The sequence below is a fragment of the Dicentrarchus labrax genome, unplaced genomic scaffold, assembly GCF_905237075.1.
Source record: "Dicentrarchus labrax unplaced genomic scaffold, dlabrax2021, whole genome shotgun sequence".
NCBI classification, from domain to species: Eukaryota; Metazoa; Chordata; class Actinopteri; family Moronidae; genus Dicentrarchus; species Dicentrarchus labrax.
Genome location: NW_026136719.1, coordinates 3,714,469 through 3,737,253, shown reverse-complemented (window position 1 = coordinate 3,737,253; position 22,785 = coordinate 3,714,469). Strand labels below are relative to the sequence as shown.

The 22,785-nt window shown below is 41.0% G+C and overlaps 1 protein-coding gene across 1 annotated transcript in view; it reads right to left on the bottom strand.

Moving 5' to 3' along the window:
* LOC127351354 (SH3 and multiple ankyrin repeat domains protein 2-like) overlaps positions 1-22,785 on the bottom strand; it is a 224,346-nt gene that overhangs the window by 112,937 nt on the left and 88,624 nt on the right. The window contains exons 9-11 of the mRNA XM_051378830.1: positions 22,484-22,600; positions 17,278-17,355; positions 3,071-3,137 (exon numbers count right to left, since the gene is read on the bottom strand). Of these exons, the coding sequence (XP_051234790.1) occupies positions 3,071-3,137; positions 17,278-17,355; positions 22,484-22,600 (262 nt within the window). The remainder of the gene's footprint in view (positions 1-3,070; positions 3,138-17,277; positions 17,356-22,483; positions 22,601-22,785) is intronic.

The following is a 22,785-nucleotide window of genomic DNA, read 5'->3' as shown; positions in this document are numbered from 1 at the left end:
CAAGTGTGTGTGTTTAAGAAGGGGCAGCGAGTCCAGGACCTTGGGTAGAGGGTTGATGGGAGTACGGGGTAGTGGGATGGGAGGGGTGGGGGGGCACCCACCTTTACAGCAGGCTGAACCCATGGTGGCCAATCCAGAATCCAGATGTAAATATCTCCCATCCCCAAATCCACAGTAACGGCGGCTCACGGGGGGGGCAAATATGTCCGAACACGATGGCCGACTGACTACCTGATCACCTTTGTCTAATCCTGGGTACCGCTCACAGCCACGGACACGCACTTGTGGTAGAAACGGTGTGAAGGGAGGGAGGAGGGAGGTGTAGCAGATGCGGACAAGGCTTTTTGGGGGTAATCCTGCACCGCCGGCGTGTCCCATTTAGCCCTCCACCAGGTCGCCTCCATGTGAGGCAGCCGGCTGGTTGGTGGCGTCCATGAGCGAGGGCAACGACTGCAGGATTACATCTTTAGATTAGATTAGATTTCTTTCTCTCTTCATTCATTTCCCCCTCAATCGTTCTCTGCCCTCCTTTATATATTCATTTGTTCGTTCATCTTTTCTCATTTTCTCTGAGGCCCCGTAATCCCTGAGCTACCTCTGCTCGAACTGCTCTAAAGGCCCGAGCCAGCATCCGAGCAAAGTCTCCATGTTCATTTCACTCGACTGGAGACGTTCTCTGTTTCCGAACCCTCGACACATCTGGACGTCGACGCAACAGCTGTAAGCAGCTGACAGAGAAGGGATCTGAGGTGTGTATTGAAGCCGTTCAGATAATGTTTCTCCATCAGGTGTTAAATCGGAGCTGAATCTGTTTCCATCGCCAATCTGCCTCTCCAGAACTAATAGGTGGCAACTAAGCAACAAAGGTAATAAATAGCAAGACGGGAAAAAAAACAAACATGGAATCTGTTCAAAAATCTTTTTTTCATTTTTGTATGTTCGTGAGAAATCTTTCTCGTCTTCTCACCTCCCTCTCGGTCCTCTCACACACACAGACGCAGAGTGAAATAACTCTCATACAGTATTATATACCGGCACAATCTTGCATTTTAATTGAGTCTCCAACAAAATTAACCCTTCAACCAGAATACGGGCTGAGAGGCTCATTTGTTACCTTATGTGGGATTGCAGCCGCTTGAATTCACTCAACCTTTAACAACCTATACATCATTTAAAAACACAAAGCCTCCCAATTCCCAGAGATCCCAATATCATTGTAACAGCAGCTGCTTCTTTGCTAACAATGCAAAGAAAATAAAACAGTACAACTTAAATAAATCTTACATTTTGCCGTTTCTGTGGCTCTGTAATTTGGTTCAGTATAACAGTGTTTCTCAAACATTTTACACCACCTCAGAAAATACTGACTCTCCAACTACCACCATTAAGACCACAGCAACAGAAATACAGCAGCGCAGGAGACACTATTCAGCTACAACAGTTCAGGCAGGAGGCAGGTTTATTCCTAAAAAGATTATTTATTGTAGTCTAATCCTGAACGGAGCCGGTTCAAGAACCAGAACCAATCTGGTGGAAAACACGCTGCAGTGTCTTTACCTCCGCTCACTATCTTACTATCACATTTTAGGTCCTAACTAATCATGGAGGGATGGATATGCTACGTGCATGAGCGTGACCACATAGCAGGCTGATATTGAAATAAAATATTACAGTAAATGAATTTACTGTAATGTTTCATATAAAATGTCATAGATATTGAACTATATAGGCTGTGCCTTTGGTGTATTGGTTAAAGCTTGGACCACACTGAAGGTATACACACGGGGACTTGAGTGTATAGTTAGTCTTCAAGTTACAAGTACAAAGTATAGAAGTCGGTATCAGAAGCGAGGACCATTACAGAAGGAAGATGTGGTGTAGAGCCCTCCCACTGGATTTCTGACCCTTCCTGCTATGTGTGTGTCCACTCCCACTCGCACCCGCTAACATTCTGATCATTCACGTCTGCACAACAGAGATTTTGTGTGTCCTCCTGTCCCACAGACGAAAAGTTGAGGGATTTCTCCAAATGTCAGACTTGCCTTGCTTTCAACATCATTTGTTGACTCTGTCTCCATCCTTCTAGTGGGCGCAAGCTAAATCCCGGGACCCGCAGTTTATCAGTTGAATGCCTGTTTCTGCGAGATTTGCGTTTCCATGGGATCCCAATGCCAATGCTGCCCTATAATGTGGTGGATGAGTGGGTTAATCATAGGATCCTTCCCCAGAAGACTCTGGTTCAAGTTCTGTGTGAGGCAGGTATTTCTATTTTATTTATTTAACTTACTACTTTACATTTATTCTGGCTTTCAATTGGATACGGTTGTAGGGCCCAAACTGATGACAGGCCATTATTTGCACATTGTAGACAATAAAAATGTTCACTATTGCACATCCCAGTGAAATGTGATCTAAATGTGAATGTTTAATAAACATCTTCAGATAGTCTGATAGTCTTCGGATAGTTTGAACCTATTTGGTAAATTTTTCCAACTGGAAAATGTCGACTGTGATCTTTCAAACGAGACCAGTGTCATGACTGCAACACAAAGTCCAGACAAGTCGTCTAATTTCCAAACCCTTAATCGAGTCTGACACACAAAAAGCTTTAAATGTTTTCCCTAAAGCCTCTACAACATGCACCAAACTGAGCTTTATGTTGTATAAAACAATCACAATCAACAGAAGAAAATCCATCTACTGATTTAATCAAATCCTTTCACGCAGAATCAAATGAACCAGTCGACACCTCTGGAAACCAACCAATCAGGCTCCCACGAAACTAAAGCTCCCGCTGGTGGAGGCATTGATCATTTCTCCTGGCCTAATCGTCCCGGGATTGTCCCGGTGTAAACATAAACTTTCATCCTCTTGGCAACGCTCTCGTAATCCCGCAGAGGGGATTATACTGGGAGGTCATTTAGGAGGATCAAACCATGGGAGGATTTGAAATGTATCCTCAGGGAGATTCAGGAATGTACACGCTGGGTGGCTGAAAGATAAGGTGAGGGATGGACGGATGGATGGATGGATGGATGGAGGAGAAGAAAAGAGGAGCTTTGCCACTTACCTATATCTGTCTCTTTGTGGTTCTTGATGAGTTCAGCGAGCTCAAAGTTTCCAGCGATAATGGCGACCTGGGAGAGAGAGAGAGAGAGAGAGAGAGAGAGAGAGAGAGAGAGAGAGAGAGAGAGAAACAGAGTGAAAATATGTATCTTTGTAGGTTCTTCCTGAGGAAAGACATGAACAAATACTTTAAAAAGCACATTATACAAAAGTGGCTTCTTAATTACCACCATGTCACCAATTTCAGTCAAATTATTGATTGAGTCATTTCCTCCTCTTTGACCGGGCACTGAGTTAGAAAAAAAGTCAAATCTTTAATCATCTATAGCCAGAAAATCTAGTAATCTACGACACACACACATACACGTGTCACACATCACACGTTGGTGTGCACACAGAACGCACATGTAAAGTCACATGTTTGTGTGAGGGAGAGATTGAAGCTGCTGGTTCTAAGTTCTCTGCTGCTCACAGACAGACGGCAGCAACTGATCTTATATTATCAGTGGTAAAAACAAGAACACAAAAAATCACAGAATGGGTGGAAATTGTATCATTAAAAAACTACAGACTTTTTTTTAAAGAATTTGATGTACCATGTGAAGCCTGATGAAACAGCCATAAATATATATTTACTAAATTAAAGTGCTTTTCTGAATGTTTTAACTATTTGAATTGCTTTCTGTATAGAAAATTCTCAGTGTGTCTACATATTATATAATCTAATGTATAATTTATTTACCTTTTCTTAGCTGAAGAGCTGAAACAATTCCTGTTCATGTTTCAGCACCAAAAACACTGACTGTAACTGCAGTCGTCCCTTTCTAAAGATCTGATTCATTGGATATTGTCTGACAAATTCCAATATATAAATCTAAATTATTCAAATATTTATTTAAATATCCACTTATTACAAGGTCCACTTCCCTTAATTGATGTATGCAAATAAACCATGAGATGTGATTGGAATTGCTAGTAAATGGACCTTGAACTATGATTGATTTTATTTCCAAGGTTAAGAATGAACTTCTTGAAAATCTTAAGTGAGTTAATTATACTGATTACTGCTTTCAAAAAAGCCTTTAATGAGATGTTTTGTGGAGTTTTTGGTTAAATCTACTTTAAATATTTAGTTGGTATTAAAGAAATGTCTGATTGATGTACATTTATTTGTTAATTAAAAAAAAAAAGACAAATTCCCCAAACTCTTTATCTTAATTTTGCCAAATTAGAGCGATTTACTGAAACTCTGCTCGACTGTGGCAATGTCACACACAGCAGCATGTTCCAGGTGTGTCCACCAGGGGGCAGTAAAGGGATTCGGTCCTGAGCCGGCTGCAGAGGTTGTTACACTGTCAGTGACCCAGATCACGCTGCCTGTTGTCATGTTGCTGCTTACAGTGGTTTCTGCAGATCTGGTGGAGAGTTACAGGGCTTACAGTACGCCTCGAGTCAGGATCATCGCTGTAAAAATTGTCAGGTTCGTTTTCCACCACTGTGCTGCATACACACACACACACACACACACTCACACACGCTCACAGGCGCGTGCACACACACCTCAAGGGAAACCCAGCAGCATTATATAAGCATGCCTGCTCTGATTCCTGGAGAACAAATATTCAGGAGGAAGAGAGTGATGGAGAAGAGAGTGATGGTTTATTATTAAAGCTGAGTTGGCTTGAGTAGTAATACTCTGCTCCCTCCCTCCACAGTTGACCTTTTCTTCGTATAAATAAAAACTCAGCATTTCCAAGAGAAAGCACTTGGGAGTCTCTAACGAAGATGTTTTCCACCAGTACGGGTCCTCTTGCATTTTTCAACACGCTGCATTAATATACAATATATTCCAGATTTTCTTTCACTTAGAACTAAAGTGAGAGTCAATAATGTAATCTTCTTTGTGGCGGCAAATGTGATGTTTCCTGCGAGCGAGATGGAGGAGGGGATGCTATCTCTCATGACGAATGCTGGTTCGATCTCCCACTCGCTCTGAGGATCTCCCACAGTGCACGGCGCCACGTGTGACAAATGTGTGACAGGCTAGTCTTCCAGAGGAACCCTGATCCCAGTGCAGGCTGAGAGGATGGGGTCGAGTAACACGTCAGGAAGAAGTGACAGAGCGACGGATGAATTCGTCATTTTCACTGTGACCTACAAACTGACTGACGCAGAACTAACTGTAAGATGTGTGAAGCTGTTGGTAAAGTGGTAACCAGTCCTCTGACTGCTGCTCCCTAAAGCTTAAGGCTAACCAAAGCAGCAGCCATTAGTACTCTTACCACCTCATCTTTTCATATCTCTGTCACTTTTGTAATGTATTTGTTTATTATATTGTATTGTGTTGCTGTACTGATGACATTACTTGTCATGATGATGGCACTAATTTGTTATAACCTGCCCAGGGACTATGATAGAACATTAGCTAATTAGCTCTGGCACATTTACATTGAAGAGTAAACCGCAGTGTTGATTAATGTGCGTTGTCCAGAGGGAACTATTAGCTTTACCTATGTCAGTGAACCTGTCAGTAATGTTGTTTACTATGAAAATGGAGTTTTCCTCTCCTTCATGCTTGGCTATAAATCAATACAGTTTTCTTAAATCCCTTAAAATCAAGAAGGCTTTTGCAACCTTCCCATGAAGCTTTAGTGACCCCTAGTGGGGGTTCTGTCCCCCAGGTTGGATAACCAACCCTAGTACTTAACGCTGAGAAAACAGCAGTGAAAATGGATGAACAACCAGCGAAAGAATTACAGTTAGGGTTTGTTGTGGTTGGGGTTAGGGTTGTGCTAAATTAGAGTTAATTTCAGGCACTCATGGTAACAGTTCACTGAACTTTAAAGACACATCTCTGTGTTATTTGTGCAGTGGACATCACAACAGAACTATAATACACTAAAGACTTAATTGCCACAGAACAGTGGCAACCTTACTGGAATAGCACCCATCTATCCTGTTGATTTTACCCCACTAGGATCTGATTAAGTGATTTGAAGAACAAAATATGTCTAAGAATTTATGTTAAAACTGGGTTAAATAAGCTTTTTTTCTCTTTTTCAAAAGCATTTCACGAACTTTAATTCAATGAGTGCAACAAGCTTACAAAAGCACACCCCCCCCAAGCACCATAAATTCTAGGTGCTGGACTGTAATACATGTGAAAAAAAGTGTGCAGAGTAGAGAATGCTCCTATGTGATATACCAATGAATGTTCATGGGAGCAACATCTAGTTTTAATTCAATGAGTACCAAAGCAACGATTCAGGTCACTGAACATGGCCACATTGCGAATAACAGGTCCAATGGGGGCAACAGTTTATTCATCCATATATTTATCATCTAGACCCATTTATTGGAAGTCACCTGTAATGTTGCAATGCATCACTCACGGCACAGTTAGGTCAAACTTGAAGCAGGATTTCAGTCGGTTAACTCTGTTGTATGATTGAAATTGAATTGTATGATAGTGCGGAAGGTGGGCTCTGTGTTGGGCACAGAGCTGGACAGTCTGACATCTGTGGCAGAGCGAAGGGTGCTGAACAGGCTCCTGTCAATCATGGACAATCCACTGCATCCACTGCACAGCACCATCTACAGGCAGAGGAGCAGCTTCAGCAACAGGCTGCTGTCACTGTCCTGCTCCACTGAAAGACTGAGGAGATCGTTCCTTCCCCACGCCATGAGGCTCTTCAACTCCACCCAGGGGAGGAAAAACTCTAAACTCCAATATGTCTGCCCTGTATGAAACCAGTGTTAATTTCATTGACGAAGGCTATGCCGAAAAATATTCGTCAACAAACCTTGATGATGACGAAGACTGTGACGAAATATAACTGACACTTAAGTCAACGAATAAAAATGAGACGCAAATGTTAGGGAGGGACGAATGGAGAAGAGATCCAATCAGAACTACTGTTCTTGTGGGACAAGTTGGGAAGAAATCCAATCAGAGCGAATCTTTGAGGGTAGGTTGATCTATGCAGAAGCAGCAGAGCCATTTTAAAAAGCCGCGGCAAATGCAGGCGCAACAGCTAAACGAGTTTGCAGAACTTCGCACAGTTTCGAGGACGTTTTCACAGCAGTTAGGTTGTTTACATTATATTTAGTTGTGTTTAGTTGCACAGTCTTAGTTACACAGCTTTGGATGATTTCAGTTGACTTCGTTGTTAGCAACACGCTAACGTTTTGCAGTGCACCCGGTCCGAGGGCAATGCATGGCTCATGAACAACAGAAATGTCAGAGCTAGGTCTAGGACGAAAACGAAGAATTAACATCTGGTCACACTTCACATATGACAACAAGGACAACAAGACCGTTTGTAAACCGCGTGGAGCAAAAATCGCTGGGAAAAACACCGCCAACTGGAAGTGACATTTACAGACGACTCATCCAGAAATACATGCGAAGGTTAGTATACACACTAACATTATTTTATCAGATAAACCACCGTGATTTAGTCGTCTAAAATCTGCTAATATTTGGTCTACTAAAACTAGACTAAGACTAAAAGACTTAAGACTAGACTAAGACTAAAACTCTTATGATATTTAGTCGACTAAAACTAGACTAAAAGATTTCAGATGACTAAAATATGACTAAAACTAAATGGTGTGTTATTCAAAAGACTAAGACTAAATCAGAATTTACTGTCAAAATTAACACTGTATCAAACTGTACCACCTGATGCAGTGCACCCTGCATTATGTGACCACCTACTTTTTCACTTTAGGCCTTTCAAGCACTGGATTTCCCCTTGGGGATGAATAAAGTATCTATCTAATCTAATCTAATCTAATCTAAATGGACAGTTCAGGGAATAGTTTTGGAGGTCACCTTTGTGTCCTCTTCCAAATAAGTTTGATTGGCTGGTTTACAACCTGACTGACAGACTGACTGCCTGTTTCCTGCCTCACTATACTAAAGTTTTTCTTCAATGTTAAAGCAATGCAGTATTGCACTTCCATAAAATTGGCAGGCTCACAAGAATCAAGACTGGATCCTACGACTTCTATACTGAAACAGTGTCTAGGTTTTTGGTTAAAATTTAAAAAAAAATAAAAAAAATTTTTTAATTCCCAAAGAATAAAATTAATTTAACCAATTTGGCCCCTTTCAAAAAAAAATTTAAAATAAAAAAAATAAAAAATTTTTTTTTTAAAAAAAAAAAAAATAAAAAAAGATCTATTATCCTTTTTTGCACTTCTATACTGAAACAGTGTCTAGTGATATAATTTGGCTCACTTAAGGTGTTACGCCCTTATGAGCTATAATGACTGTTTGAGTTCCCAAGGATTAAGTACGTTGGAATAGTTGTGTTGGAGGCAACTCACATTAGAGTAGGTGCCCTTTCTCACAAATATTTTCACATCTAACTGAATTAAGGCTTTAAAGAGTTTTTGACCTCAATTAGCACAATGTCCTGGAAAACAGACTATTATGAATTGGCACTATAAAATAAAATATTAATTAAAAAAATTTATGTCAAACCACTGTAAAAAAGAAAAGAAAGGATTTTTACTATAAAAAACGGTATAAAAGGATATTAGAACTGTTGATTTTAAGGTTAAAATTTGAGTTTTATTCTGTATTTTACTGCATAAATACAAGTTTTTACAATACAAAAAACAGTTTTGCCACATTAAAATATAAATGCTGTGGTCTGTAATATAAAAAAACGATTTTATTCCACATAAATTCTTTTATAATGCCATATAAATAAAGGTTTTGCTGTGAGATATGACAGTGTTTTACTGTTACAGAAACTGTATCTAACCTTTACTGTCATGGTGTGACAGGTTTTCACCATAAAATCTACAGATATCGGATGGATGGATGGATGTCAGTTCAGTTTTAAAACAACTCTCTCTCTTCAGCAGTATTTTGACACGTACAGTGTGACTGATGGCTGTTTCCTGTCAACACACAATAATAAGAACAACATACAAGAACTTGTCTGTGTCTCTCACTAAACAGCGGACAGGAAAGCGATGAGCTCCAGATGAAGTCACTGGCAGTCACAGCGCTGCTGGAATGAGTTCACTGAAGCAAAGACCTTTGGGTGCAGGATTTTAATCAAGCATTTCAGCAGCAGCGCATGCTTAACATCCAATCCCATTATATCGTCTGATTTCTCATCGCCTCTCTGCACTGATTTTTCAGTGGCCCAGTTGTACTTTTCCTCCCAGGAAGCTGCACAGGAGAGGTTACAGAGGGCGGCAAGGGGGGCGCTTTCAAGTTTCTCTTTAATTGATGAGGTAATATGAAACCAGGTAACCAATAAGCAACGAGAAACACACTCCCAATTTATCCCTCATTATCATTCCACCGCCCACCACCATCACTGCCATCACCACCGCCACCCCCACATCAGTTCTCTTCCTGTTCTCCCCAGGTTGTCATGGAGACAAATGGTTGTGTATAACACAAAAGGTGGGGGGGGGTGAGTGTGATTTGCAGCCGTATGGAACATCAGCAGCGGCAACAAGTCTGCCAGATCAAAAGCAAGAAGGAGACAGAAAATCAATCCACAATCAAAAAAGAACAATAGTCCGAGAGAAGAAGGAGAAAAGAGCCAGTGGTCCGGGAGAGAGGGCTGGGTGTAGCAACTGAAATAGGGCACGTTACACAGCAATTACACACTTTAGGAGCTAATCAGACTCCAGTACAAAGAGCCTGCTGGTGCCAAACTTATTGGATCTTTATATTCTTCTTCATTATGCCCACTGACTCACTTTGTTTGTATTCATTTGAGCCACAATAAGTATAGTGGGCTGACAAATGATCCTCCCCCTTTTACCGCTGCTGATGTGCATTTGTTGCCGGGCAACTTTTTCGTGTGGAGCAATGTCTACCGAGGTGGGTAATACATTCATTGTTGCTTGGTATTGAGGGGGGCTTGTGCGTTTATGTGGAACTGCCGTAAAGCAGTTTGTGTTTCTCGTTCGTTCTTGCTTCTCACGATACTTCCTATCTCCAACTTAACGGGACGGTAGTCCCAAAGTTACAAGGTTGGTTCCCCTTTAAAGAATAATCTGACCAAATCCTAAATATAAAGTTATAAACTATATAGAAATAGGTGATGGTTGTTTCTGCATGTAGGTCATAAAGAGGCATCAGTATTAAATAGAGACTGTTTCATAAACAGTTAAAAACTCCTTGTAGAAGGTTTAATGAGACAATTTATGAGAAGTTTTGATCTCCTGAAGTTTGTATTTTGGTACATGAGAATCAGCGTTTGTTTCTGAGATGGATGCCAACAGCAACCGTAACGTGAGCAGCTCCAGTCTCTGTCCGGTGTCTACAGGATGCGTTCATGCACAGCAATCAGAGCTCAACACAATCAGTGCAGTTAGTCATGTAAATCGGAAGAAAATAGACTTCAAGACTCATTTACACACTCATAGCACAAGTAAAATGTGAGCTGTACTCTGTGAAGACAGCTGGAGAGTAAAATATATTTTCTTCTAACTTTAACGTTACTCCACCCTGACGCCAACCCCTGCTGTAGTTACACGAAGCAATAATGTGACTCAAAGTATGTTATTACTATGCACTGCACATCATTATAGCTTCTGCGTCTTCCAAAATTGTATATAAAATTGAGACAATTTCCATTTACCACTTCAGTGAACATGATTCTTTCATCTTTTTTATTTCCAAAGTGGTGTTGATCATTTCTTCTCAGAGGCGCTGAGGAAAATGGGAACTGATCCGGTCTTTGCCAACAATAATACAGTACAACAGGGTGAAAATACAACTCTGATATATTATCCCAGTATCGTCACAAGTTGATACTGCTTATGTGTTAGCAAGCAGTTGCTATTTACACATCCAGCAGCTACAGAGCAACATTAGCATTCAGAGCCTTGTTTCTTGCCAAGTGAAATATTCACTCTCCTTTTAGCTCATGATGTTTCTTGCTCTGGCAGATGTGTCTGGCCACCCTTCCATCACTGACAGTATCTATAACGGACAGAGCTTCTGGGTCTGTGAAGGGAAGCCAATACAGAAGTGTCTTAAACCGTATTTATATGGGGTGGATTTTACACGATGATTGACAGAGGAGCGTCATCAGTCCAGATCTGAAAAGTCACATGTGACATGTGTTGTTGCTCTGGTTGGTTGTAGGTTTACCCAATTGCATCCAGAGGCGTCTTGGTATGTGCCCGTTGATAATGGCCCTCGGAAATGGAAAATGGACTGAGAGGTCCCAGACTAATTTTCATTTGCAAATTAGTCTGGCGTTGTCGGGCCAGTCTCGACCAACTCCTGAGGAAAATAACCGTCTCTTTAACCGCCAAATGCTCCACTATGTTCACCAACTTGACTAACTCTATCTGCGGTTTGGTGCTGGGAGGGTAGTGTACAGTGGATTCATCAGAGCTTCTCTACTGAAAACAGCTGTCTGCTGCTGACAACTAGGTTTAAACGAGTAGTGAGAGTGAATCATAAAGGTAAAGTTGGAGTAAAAACAACACTGGACAATAAGAACCTGTATCTGGGAAGATCCAATGGTATCCAAGTTTATGGAAATGTATCTGGATCTGTCATAGAAAAATCTATCAAAGATCCATGTCTGTAATCTTCTGCATACAGATAGTATCTGTCCACACCCAAACGTATGACCACCTTGGATACTTCTGTATTCTTGTGCTTTTATTCCAGTGCAAAGCAATGAGCTGAAAGATGCTAAGCTGCTCCATAGAGATGAGAGGGGCTGTAATTTCTGTGGGTTTGTCGCTACAAGTGACCCCTTTCACATTACACAGAGTCATATGATCCACTCTTAATATAAAAATTGATTAGAGCTGCTTTAATAAGCATGATGCAAGTCATAGTGATTTTCATATTAACTTAAGGTGCTGTTGCTGCTAATAATTCCCACTGAGGGACTGGGAATATGGGGATGGAGAGTGGGTCTCCCTGCTAGCATCTCTTGGGCTACTGCACTCAGCAATTGTTGCTATGGCACCAAAACTCAGCTGTGGATTGGCGGTTTAAACTGAACCAGGTTAAGATTGACTCTGTTAGCATTTATAGAACTATTTATACACTGAAAAAAAAATTACATGACAAAATGTCTGCTTACGCGTTGGCAAAACAGGCCTGATGACATGGGCCTCTGGAATAATTTGACATGCATATTTGAGCACTTTGACAACACTTTGGCATACTGTAATACATGACATGTCACTGGTGGCTGTAATTCGACGCATGTGGCTCTGAATAATAAGGGAGAAAGAGAAGCAGAGGGGGAAATCATGTCTGACTTATAGTATGTGCCAAGGGCGATAGAGAGAACAAGAGAATGTGTGGGGGGCAAAGAGGGCAGGATGTAAAGGGGGAGGAAGGAAGTGGAAAATAGACAATGAATATAATGAGGAACGGGGAGAGGAATTAGATTAGAAGAATGGCACGGAAGAAAGTACAGAAAAGATATAAGAACATGGAGTTGAAAATGGAGCGAAGGGAAGAAAGGTAACTGAAATCAGGTATTGTAGAGAGGATGAAAAGCTTAGAAGAGCGCAGAGGTTAGATTGTAGAGATGCAAATTCTGTTTGAGGAGACAAAAAGAGCAAAGAAGAGTTAAAGGAAGTGGAGAGGATATGACCAATTCTTCGAGGGGATTGTTAAATAAAAAAAATGATTTTTTATCTCTTTGAAAGCCCTCTATCTAGAGAATGGGGCTCTCTGAGAGGATGATGGGAGTTTTCTGTGCTTCAGTTATGCTTAAATTCTTTTCCTTTTGTTGTATGCAACAATGGTTATCAGGCTAAGCTGTGCTACACACACAAACACACACACACACACAGTCAGAACCTGAACTGACACATGATATTATCAAATGGCATGGCCACACACCCACACAGTGTCCTAATTAAGAGCACACGCAGCAGCACAACGTAAGCGTGCCTCATTCAGCTGTGGCAATCGCTGTTTATTAGCATTTGCACTTTCCAGGCTCCTAATGATGGTGTTTTCAAGCAGTTCCCTCTGCTGAACTGACAAGCGTGCAGAGTGCCCACTCTCTTCAGAGATTGGTAAAAATACACGCACAAATAAAGAGCCACACGTACATTAAAAGGGATTCCTTATTAGCCCAACCTTAATGAGAAAATGTAATTACTTACTACAAGCATTTGTAGTATAGTATGTTCACACCAACATCCCTGGCGTAGATGAAATGGCAATATACATTATATGGCCAAAAGTATGTGGACACGATTGTTCACAAGCCGTCCACACCAGGAACAATAACTGTATGTTGTTTTTAACAATGGTTCTAACTGAAGTGGATGGCCACACTGCTGTAACGTCAAAGAGAGGCGAACAATCAGAGATTTGATGAATGATATTGTGGTATACAATTTATTACTGTAAACGCTTGGCTGAATTTGACCAGGACCCTAATTCAGCACAAAGACATTTCAGTGCTGTTTTCTCAGCCTTAACTGGAAGCGATGCAACAAGCCAACATCAGATTGTGTTTCAGTTTTTCCCAATGAAGAGTTCCTGGTTCTATTTTTGCGAAGCCTCACGCACTTGATCCACTTCAAACCTGCTAAAGCAAAGTGCTAAAGCGAAGAACTGGATACAGTGCAGAGCTGCTGCGAGTTACAAGTAAGTAAACTGTCAACTATACAGACACAACTATATAGAAACAAGGCTGGCAAAAGGTTGCTGCTGCGGCATCGCTTGTAGTTTATCCATCCGCTACAGTGCTCGCCTGCTTCCTGCAAGCAGTATTCTTAAAATGTATGATGCCAAAGCTGCAAAAAGCTGTAGCATCAAATGTGGCTAAAACAATATATGGCCACAACTACGTGGCAACTCCTGCACATAACTTTGTACTTTTGGTCTGGGTCTGTTTTTCCTAGTTTAGAAAAGGGAAATTGGTTTATGTGGAGAAGAACTTGACTGGCCTGCACAGAGTCCTGACCTCAACCCCAAACAAACACCTTTGGGCTGAACTAGGACACCGACTGTGAGCCAGACCTGATCAGCAGCATCAGTGTTGGATCTCACTGATGCTCTAGTAGGAGAATGGGAGCAAATCCCTGCAGACAGTTAGAAAAGCTGGTGAAAAGCCTGAATCCAGAAGAGTGGTGACTGTTTTAGCAACAACAACAGACTTTTGTGAGCTTCATAACTGGAGTTATGTGGTGGAGTAGTTTACATGTTGCAATTTGTAAGTTGTTTTTGATCTAACAGTCCTTTCTTTCATCTACCTCTACTTCAGGTACTGGTTTCCTACATTTCCAAGGATGCCGGCCACTCAGAAAACAGGCATAAACTTGTTAGATTCAGCTCTTGGCTCCATGTGTAGGTGGAGAGTGCAACAGTGATAAAGATAGTAAGAGCAAGAGAGCGAGTTTTTTCCACTCGAAAACAAGTGAGAGTCCACAGCATGTCTAGTGGCTGCTTGTTGTTCTGCTGCTGAGGCTACTGTCAGCAGAAGAACTGCTGTTTGTCTCTTTTACAACAGATTTCTCCCTGTATGTTTGCTCAAAGCTAGAACAAAATGTTGGCCGCAGAAAGCATCCTTTGGTCTGTATTCATTCTGAAAACTGAGGCAGTTAACCATTTCCTGCTACTGTTGTAAGCTGATGAACAAATATTCTGCTTTTTCACATAGATATTCTATTCTATTGTGTACATTCTGGTATTGTTATGCCAAATTCAGGTGTCCAAATCAATGATTTCAAGCACAGTGTTTTAGTCAAGTCCTTGTTTTACATGCCTGAAGTGATTGTCTGTTTTGCATAAGTATTGCATTGAGCAGTTATTTTGCATGCATTTGCATTATTGAGACATTCAGATGGCTGACTAACAAAAGCAAAAACAAAGTGCATCTTAGTTGTTGGGCCACCGTGAGCCTCCAGAACCGCTTTATAGTGCTCCATGTCTCTGAACTCGACTGGAGGGATGGACACCATCTTCATAAAACACATTCCCTCATTTGGTGTCTCCATGATGTCGGCGGAGAGCGCTCTCTCCCATAGATGTTCAGTTATTTTGAGATCTGGTGACTGTGAAGGCCACAGCATATGATTCACATCACTTTCATAGTCATCAAACAATTCAGTGACCCTTTGAGCCCTGTATAGAAGCAGTTGCAGTTCTCCACTCAATTAATACACTTACTAGCATACTAGCATGTTTTCAAGTTAAGTGTTGTGCATGTAAACATGCAGTTTTTGAGAAACCTGCATGCTACAACAAGTTCTCGAGAGTGGCATGAAAATACCTTATCCAGGTTTCTGATCATCCCCTGTGTGAACAAACACAGCACCTCATTTTTTCTATGAGACCAGTCCAAGGACATAGCGGGGGTGCCAACACCGAAGGCTCCAGCAGGGCCAAACCTGCTCAGCTGCCATCCAGCAAGACTCTGCGGTGGCCAATCAAATACATGCAAGTGCACATTCCTGGTTACTTTGCTATGTGAATGCTGTGTTACTACAGTTTGCTTGGTCAAGGCAAAATAAAATCATTCCAGACATGTAAAACTCGCTTTGTTCAGTGTTTTAGCATCTGATAAGCCTTCAAAGGCAATGATGTTTTACTCAAACTGGACTTCCTGGATCATATTTCATGTTTTACCAGTACCTTAAGCAATGCAGCCATACATTTTATTAACACCAACAAACAGATTTGTTGTGTCTGGGAGTCAAGGGAATGTCTGTACTACTGCAAACTATCAAAAACCTGCGTAAATACTGTTATCATTATCAATACAGAGATATTAACAACATTTGTCAAGTTCCATGTAAATGTCATGTCCCAAACATGCTCAAAACCTGGAAAAGCTTAAAAACCGGGACACTGGTGTGCATGTGAATCATTTATCTAAGTTTTTCTGCTAATCTGTCGCCCATCTGTACCATCAAACCATAAAACAGCACCAAACATCATCAGAAATATCTTTAATCTTCCTCTAAATCCACAATGTAAGTGAAGTTGAAGAGTTGGACGAAGTTCCAAAGTGAAACATCACACAGAGAGAAATAAAGCTGCACGTAACATCCATCCATCAGCTGGAGCCAATCCCAGCAGACACTGGGGTAGGGCGGGGTTAATTCTGTACGGATCACACACTGACAGAAACATACAACCAGTTTAGAGTCACCAATTTAACCTGCATGTCTCTGGACTGTGGGAGGACCTGGAGCACCCGGAGAGCAGCAGGGAGAACAAAGAGACAGGACCCAAACGACGGGCAGGTCAGAACCCAGAACCATCTTGCCTTGAGGCAACAGTGCAAACATCAATATGGAGACGTAAGCCAAATCCAGGCCACGGCTAAACATTCAAACTCTGACTAACACCCTGACGTGATCTCCATTTGGCCCGGGCTCACTCCCTTTATGAAGCGCTCCAACTAATGAAGCGCTCCACTGGAGTGGCTGTGGAGGACAGTCGAGGACCCTGTGGGACTGCCTTTCATAAACGCCTGCCTGAATAAGGCTCTTTTGTAACTCAGGCGTAGGTTATGAGTCAATCATTCCAGCTAGGCAGCTCTTAGAGCTGCTGGGGCTTTTTCCCTGCGATGGATGTGCTGCTGAAGCGTACACACTTCAACCATTACCAACACAAACATACACACACATAAGCATACACGGTACACCAGCTCATGTAATTACACACACACAAACATAGTGCTTCCTGTATGCATCACTTTTGTATGTGCTACAGGTCTGAAATAGCATGAAATGACTAATCTATTGGTTGATAATAATAGCATTATTGAGGAAAACCTTCCTACAAGCTCTCCTTTATAAAAACTCTTTCAGAACAAGTTAGATAAACTCAAAACTGCAACCCGAGCTGTTTTTCAGTGTTCCTCAAAGTTGGCGTAATGCAGATAACACGCTCTTTAAAATGTGCAAACACAGCCGCTCAAGGACAAGAAGCTAAATGACCAAACAGACACCATCCACGGTTTGATGCTCTCTTCTGGTTCTCCTCTAGATACCTTTTTAACTGCAACAAATCTAATATTGGCCAGAAAGACATTTGCAATCCCTGGTGGAAACTGACCTTGACCATTTTGCACTGTTGCCATGGTAACAAATGAGTCGAAGAAAATGTGCTGCTACTAAAAATGTTTTCCCAACGCTGAACGCTGAAATCGATCATCTGTAAATCGCTTATACATGCAAACGGCAGTGAGGAAGAGTGTTGTGTTTTTGTTTTTTTTACTCTACCTGAAATGGACTCTGGCTGTTGTAGTTCTTCACTTCCTTGTCAGCTCCACGAACAAGCAGCACTCTGGCACAGTTATCCTGGGGGAAGAAAGAGAAACAAATATCACAATAAAGCTCAGAAAGGGTCTGAAAACAACACTGAAATCCTTTAATCTTCCTACTTTTTTAAGGAAAAAGGCTGATAAGCTTCCTGTGACATTAGCAGAATTTCCCAAAAGAAGTCAGCGGAGCAGGAACTGATCAGTGTGGCTGAATGTCTAAACATCCCAGCACTGACACAGGGAAAAGAGGAAAGAACAACAGAACATCTACTACCTATATGAGGAATGGAGCTTCACTCGCTGTTAAGTGTGTATCTATTGCTCCACTCAAAGAGAAAGAGGGAGTGAGAGCGAGAGAGATAGATAGAGAGACAGAGAGAGAGAGAGAAGAACAGAGAGATGGAGAGTGCTGAGGGGTTTGAATCTACTGCACAAATCGCCCACAAAGTGCTCAACCACGCATGTACTGTGCACACACACATGAATATAAATACTTTTTTTAGATCCACAATAAGCTATTGAGAGTTGGAAAATCGCTCACACAGCTACTGATACACAACCATAATCTGTGCAGTGTTTGGCTTTACAAATATTTCTGCCATTAGACATTTAGACATCTTATTTTAAGACATGCATGAGTGTGTTATTTTTACCCACGGACATTTCCATCTGGAGTGTAGCAATCCCACAACATTTCTCCTCTCTATAGAAGCTACATTTTACTGTATAATGAAGGTTTAAAATGGAAATGTGTGACATACATGAGAGCCATGAATTGAAGCAGAGGCATTTTTAGCTTTTAGAATTAGAAGCAGGTCACACAAAGCAGATGTAAGTACTAGAGAGAAAATGTGTGAAAGGTCAGATCTCTGCTGTGCATGATGCTCAGGGTAATCCAGCTGCATCTCGGACGCCATGGAGACTTCAGCCTCAAATGGGTTTCTCTTGTGCACTTCATGTCATGTTAGTGAGTGTGGATCACCGACGGAGAAGATGACAGAGGAGGAGGAGCATTCTCACATATTCTCCACAGAAGTTTTTAGTTTTCTGTGTTTTTATGCACTGGAATCTTCTCAGAGTACTCCATCTATCAAGGAGGAACGAGAACTCATGCATATTTATGACGTACAGTATAACAAGATAATAACTGAATAATCCAGGTTACATCAACCCCCTCTGTTTCACAGATGCAGCCATCATTATTGTCTTCAATGCTTCAGCCCTGCAGCTTTAAACGATAAGACTGAGGATATTCGGTATTTTTATTATCATTATCAACAAATCCCCTGAAAAGACCAAAACCAACAATGAATTGATCCTACAAGTATTGTATATGTATCCAGAGCCTGATATATCTTATTCCCCTGTGCCATAGAGCCCCGTAGAAAAACGACTGAACCCTGTTACCATCCACTGACTAGCCTTCCTGTGGTTCCTCATGACTTGAATTATGGCTTTTGGAATGATTTCAATTTTGAGGATAACGCTTGTGATATTCTATCTTGTTCTTCTTGGCAACAAATCCAGTATTGTGTGTGTACCCAAAGGCTGATGTATCTTCTTCCTCTGTGCCACAGAGCTCCACTGCTGTCCAAAAACTATTGAAAACACATCAGTGAGCCACATTGTTGCACTGGGTGACACGTTCCTTCATTACACACACACACACTGTAGTTTATTTTAACTCAATCCCACATACACGTAACCTCGTATGGCAGCTGAGATCACACCAGAAAACATCTCGCTGTGTCCAACCACGGTGGTTCGGACCAATACATTTGTGAGCAGTTTTTAAAGATTTATATGTTCAGTGCCATAGATAACCATAACCTGACTGCGCCCATGTAGGAAGTCGTCGTAAACTGATGGAAGAGGGAAGGCACTGTTACAGACGCCAGTCTTCAGTGCTGTTCTTCGATCTTCTTTCAATGAAGAAGTACTCTCCACTTCTGATATAACTGATGCTAGCAGCAGCTACGCTAACCTCTTTATCAACCGCCATTGTTGTTTTGAACAGTCAGTCAATTCTCACCCATTGCTCACGCTGAAAGCACGCCGATTGGTCCGAACCACTGTGGTTGACAACACTTTGTGTCTCTTCATGGGATTTATTGACAGTAAGAAAAATATACAATACTGGCAGCCTTATCCTTTAAGAATTGATTTCCACGGCTCCATACACTGACACAGACGCAGCCTTTCACACTTAGGACCTTTTCCACAATATTTTAGGTAACCAACAAACGGAAGCTGATGTAAAGGCCATTTCAGAAAAGGTCAAAATCACATGGTTCCTCTTCTGTGGAAACAACTTCCTTAAGTGGAACTAAACGTTTTCTTTGATTAGAACACACCAGTGGGCTTTTTTTTTTTTATTCCAAGCTGTAGCTCGCTGCTTAACTGGCCACGCTCCAAAAGGCAATGTGTTTAATGGTCCCAGAGGACCGGCTGTACAAACAAGGGTTAGCGGCTTCTGACCTTTAACTAGAGGCTATTCTGATCGGTTTAAGTGAAGTTGGTCTTTGAGATGGTTCATCTGTTCTGTGCATATTCAGTTGTCTGGAGTTATTCAATATTTTCTTATTGTCAGTTAATCCCATGAAAACCAATCTCTAAATACTTTTTCACTTCCCTACCCCGCCTGTGGCTCTCAGCTCCAAGCCCATTGGTTCTTACCGAGGACATAAATCTTTAAATATATAGTTTCCTTTTAAAAAAAGGCTCGGTAATTTCCTAAAACAGCTGCCCACTTTAGTTTTTAGCAAATGTGACTCAAACAAGAGGGAAGAGTGCATTTGTTGGGGACCATTTTCAGCGGTGGATTAATACACATTTGGTGCTTTAGTGATTATTCGGGGCAGCAGGACGGTGTATGTGGGATGAAGTCAAAATAAACTACAGTGTCTGTGTTCATGGTAATGAAGGAACAGGTCACCCATTGCCAGAGATGGGAAGTAACGTTCAGAGTACAAATACTTTACTGTAGTAGTACTAGTTTTTTCAGGTACTTTACTTAAGTATTTATTTTTCTGACTAAATTTTTGCACAAATATCAGTACTTTCTACTCTCTTTGTTTTCAAAATAGTCTTACTACTTTAGTTTTAAAACATTTGAGAGGAATTATATTCTATTTTTTTGCATCATTGCACGGCTTCCTAACATCAAGACCGGCGCATATTATGCATGACAGACGTAACAGACAAGAGAGGGCGACTCGACCTTGTTTGAAGTTTCAAACTTTGCGCAGAAACACCTGGTAGAATTGTCCCTCAGAGAAACAAAGAGGATTTCTACTTTTATACACTGAGTACATTTCAGAGCCTGTCCTTTTTGAATTTTACTTGAATAATTAAGTTGAATCAGTACTTGTGTGTACCTTTGCCACCTCTGCCAAATTCCAACAGTGTGGTTCATTGATGTGACATGGGATACACAGAAAATGTTATTGTCATAAATTCACTGTTGGTCTGGGTCTGCACATGAGATTTATTGACAATGAGAAAAATAAAGAATATAGCCAGCTTTACATTTGAACTAAATTAATTTAAAATAAATAAATGCATAAATAAAAGAATGATAAATTCCAATCATGTGGAACCACATGGACCCCAAGATGGCTATGTGGTGGAAGCTAATGGGGCTTCTAAAAACAATAAATGCCAGGTTTAGATAACAAGAAAAAATGTAACATAAATTCACGTATTTTAAAAGTTAACCATATTTACCATGTTTACTTTCTACATCAAAATCAGAGAGTAACTATTACTTGAAGCTCTGTCAGGAAAAGGTTCACATAGTTTATCTATTAACTGCAATTAGAGGTAGACGGTGACTTGTTGGTGTGGTTATACTTCTGGGGATTATCCAAGCAGCAGGAGAGCCAGCGGTAGAGCGTCATATACATGAGCATGATAAATAACATGCAAGGAGAATTTAAAATAATTCATCCCATGGGAAAAAGGAACAAAGACCCTGCAGGGTGCGAACAAACAGAGCAGAACTGAAGGAGGTGGAGTCAGCAGGAGGAACAGCAGCAAACAGACGTCAGCATACTGAGCGAAGGTGAGCGGCTCTGTGATACCTAACAGGCGGTTATTGCTTACGTTTGTCCTTAAAGGTGTTCTGGATTTACAAAGCATTTTTAGAGCGTGGGACTTCTTTATTACATTCAGAAACTGCTACTACTCAGAGACTACGAATTGGCTCTTCTTCAGAAGACTCAACTGAATGATCATAGGATTATAATATAAATATTATAGGAATACTACAGGCAGCAGTGTGTCTCTAGAATGATCTCACTCTTCTGGGACTACATGTTGCTGCTTGTCACTTTGATCATGAGGGTGAAATTACTCTATAGAGCAGCAGTTCTCAAACTGGGGGTCGGCGAGGATTCACAGGGGGTCACAAGGCCTTCTTGATTTTAAGGCATGTAGGAAAAACTTTACACACAGTAGGCCAATACGTAATCGTCATACATTATAAAAGTGCACAGTTATAACAACCAAAGAGCTGAAAAACATGTGCCAGGAAATAAAACTTTTAAAACATACATTTAGAGGACAGTCAACCACCTGGAAAAGAAATCAAATGTAAATTTCAGACAGCTCAGAAAATGATAATGTTTGAAAGCTGATAATATTTAAATCAACCTAAAAAAGGGTTTTGAATGAACTTGAACGACTGTGACGTAATCAATTTCCCCCAAGGGATCAATAAAGTAATTCTCATTCTGATTGATGAGTAAATGGTTTCATTTTAAAATGTATTTTTACTTGCTGCTTTATGTATTACGATGGATCTATGGGTTCCATTATGCATCGTATTTCTATTTCTGTTTATGTTTTTGTTAACAATTCTGGAACTGTTGCTTTGAAAAGTGCTGTATACATGAAGATGATCAGTTATTATAATGGTAAATAGTTTATTATTCATTAGAATTTAATCTCAATGTTCACAATGTGCATGTTATACTCTCCTGTACAGGCTATGTACACAAACAGTATGTTGCTCCACATTTCTCCCACTCTTTACCACAGATTTGACAGAACTGGCTTAACTAACTTAAAATAGTACGAGGTCAATCCAATAGTGGTATGTGCTCTCATTCAAATTACACACACACAAACACACACATCTACAGAAACCCTTACCCCCCGCTCACCTGGTTGTATAGGGCACAGATGTGTAGAGCAGTGTTTCCCGAGGCGTTCTGGGCGCTCATGTCTGCTCCATAGAACAGCAGATGCTCCAGGTGTTGCACATGGCCGTGGCGGCAAGCCTGCACACACACACACACACACACACACACACACACACACACACACACACACACACACACACACACACACACACACACACACACACACACACACACACACACAGTAGTTCAATGTCATGTAAAGCCTTTAACACTTGCACTAGATAGTAGTTGCAGTAAGAGGCCTTTAACACTAGATGTCAGTG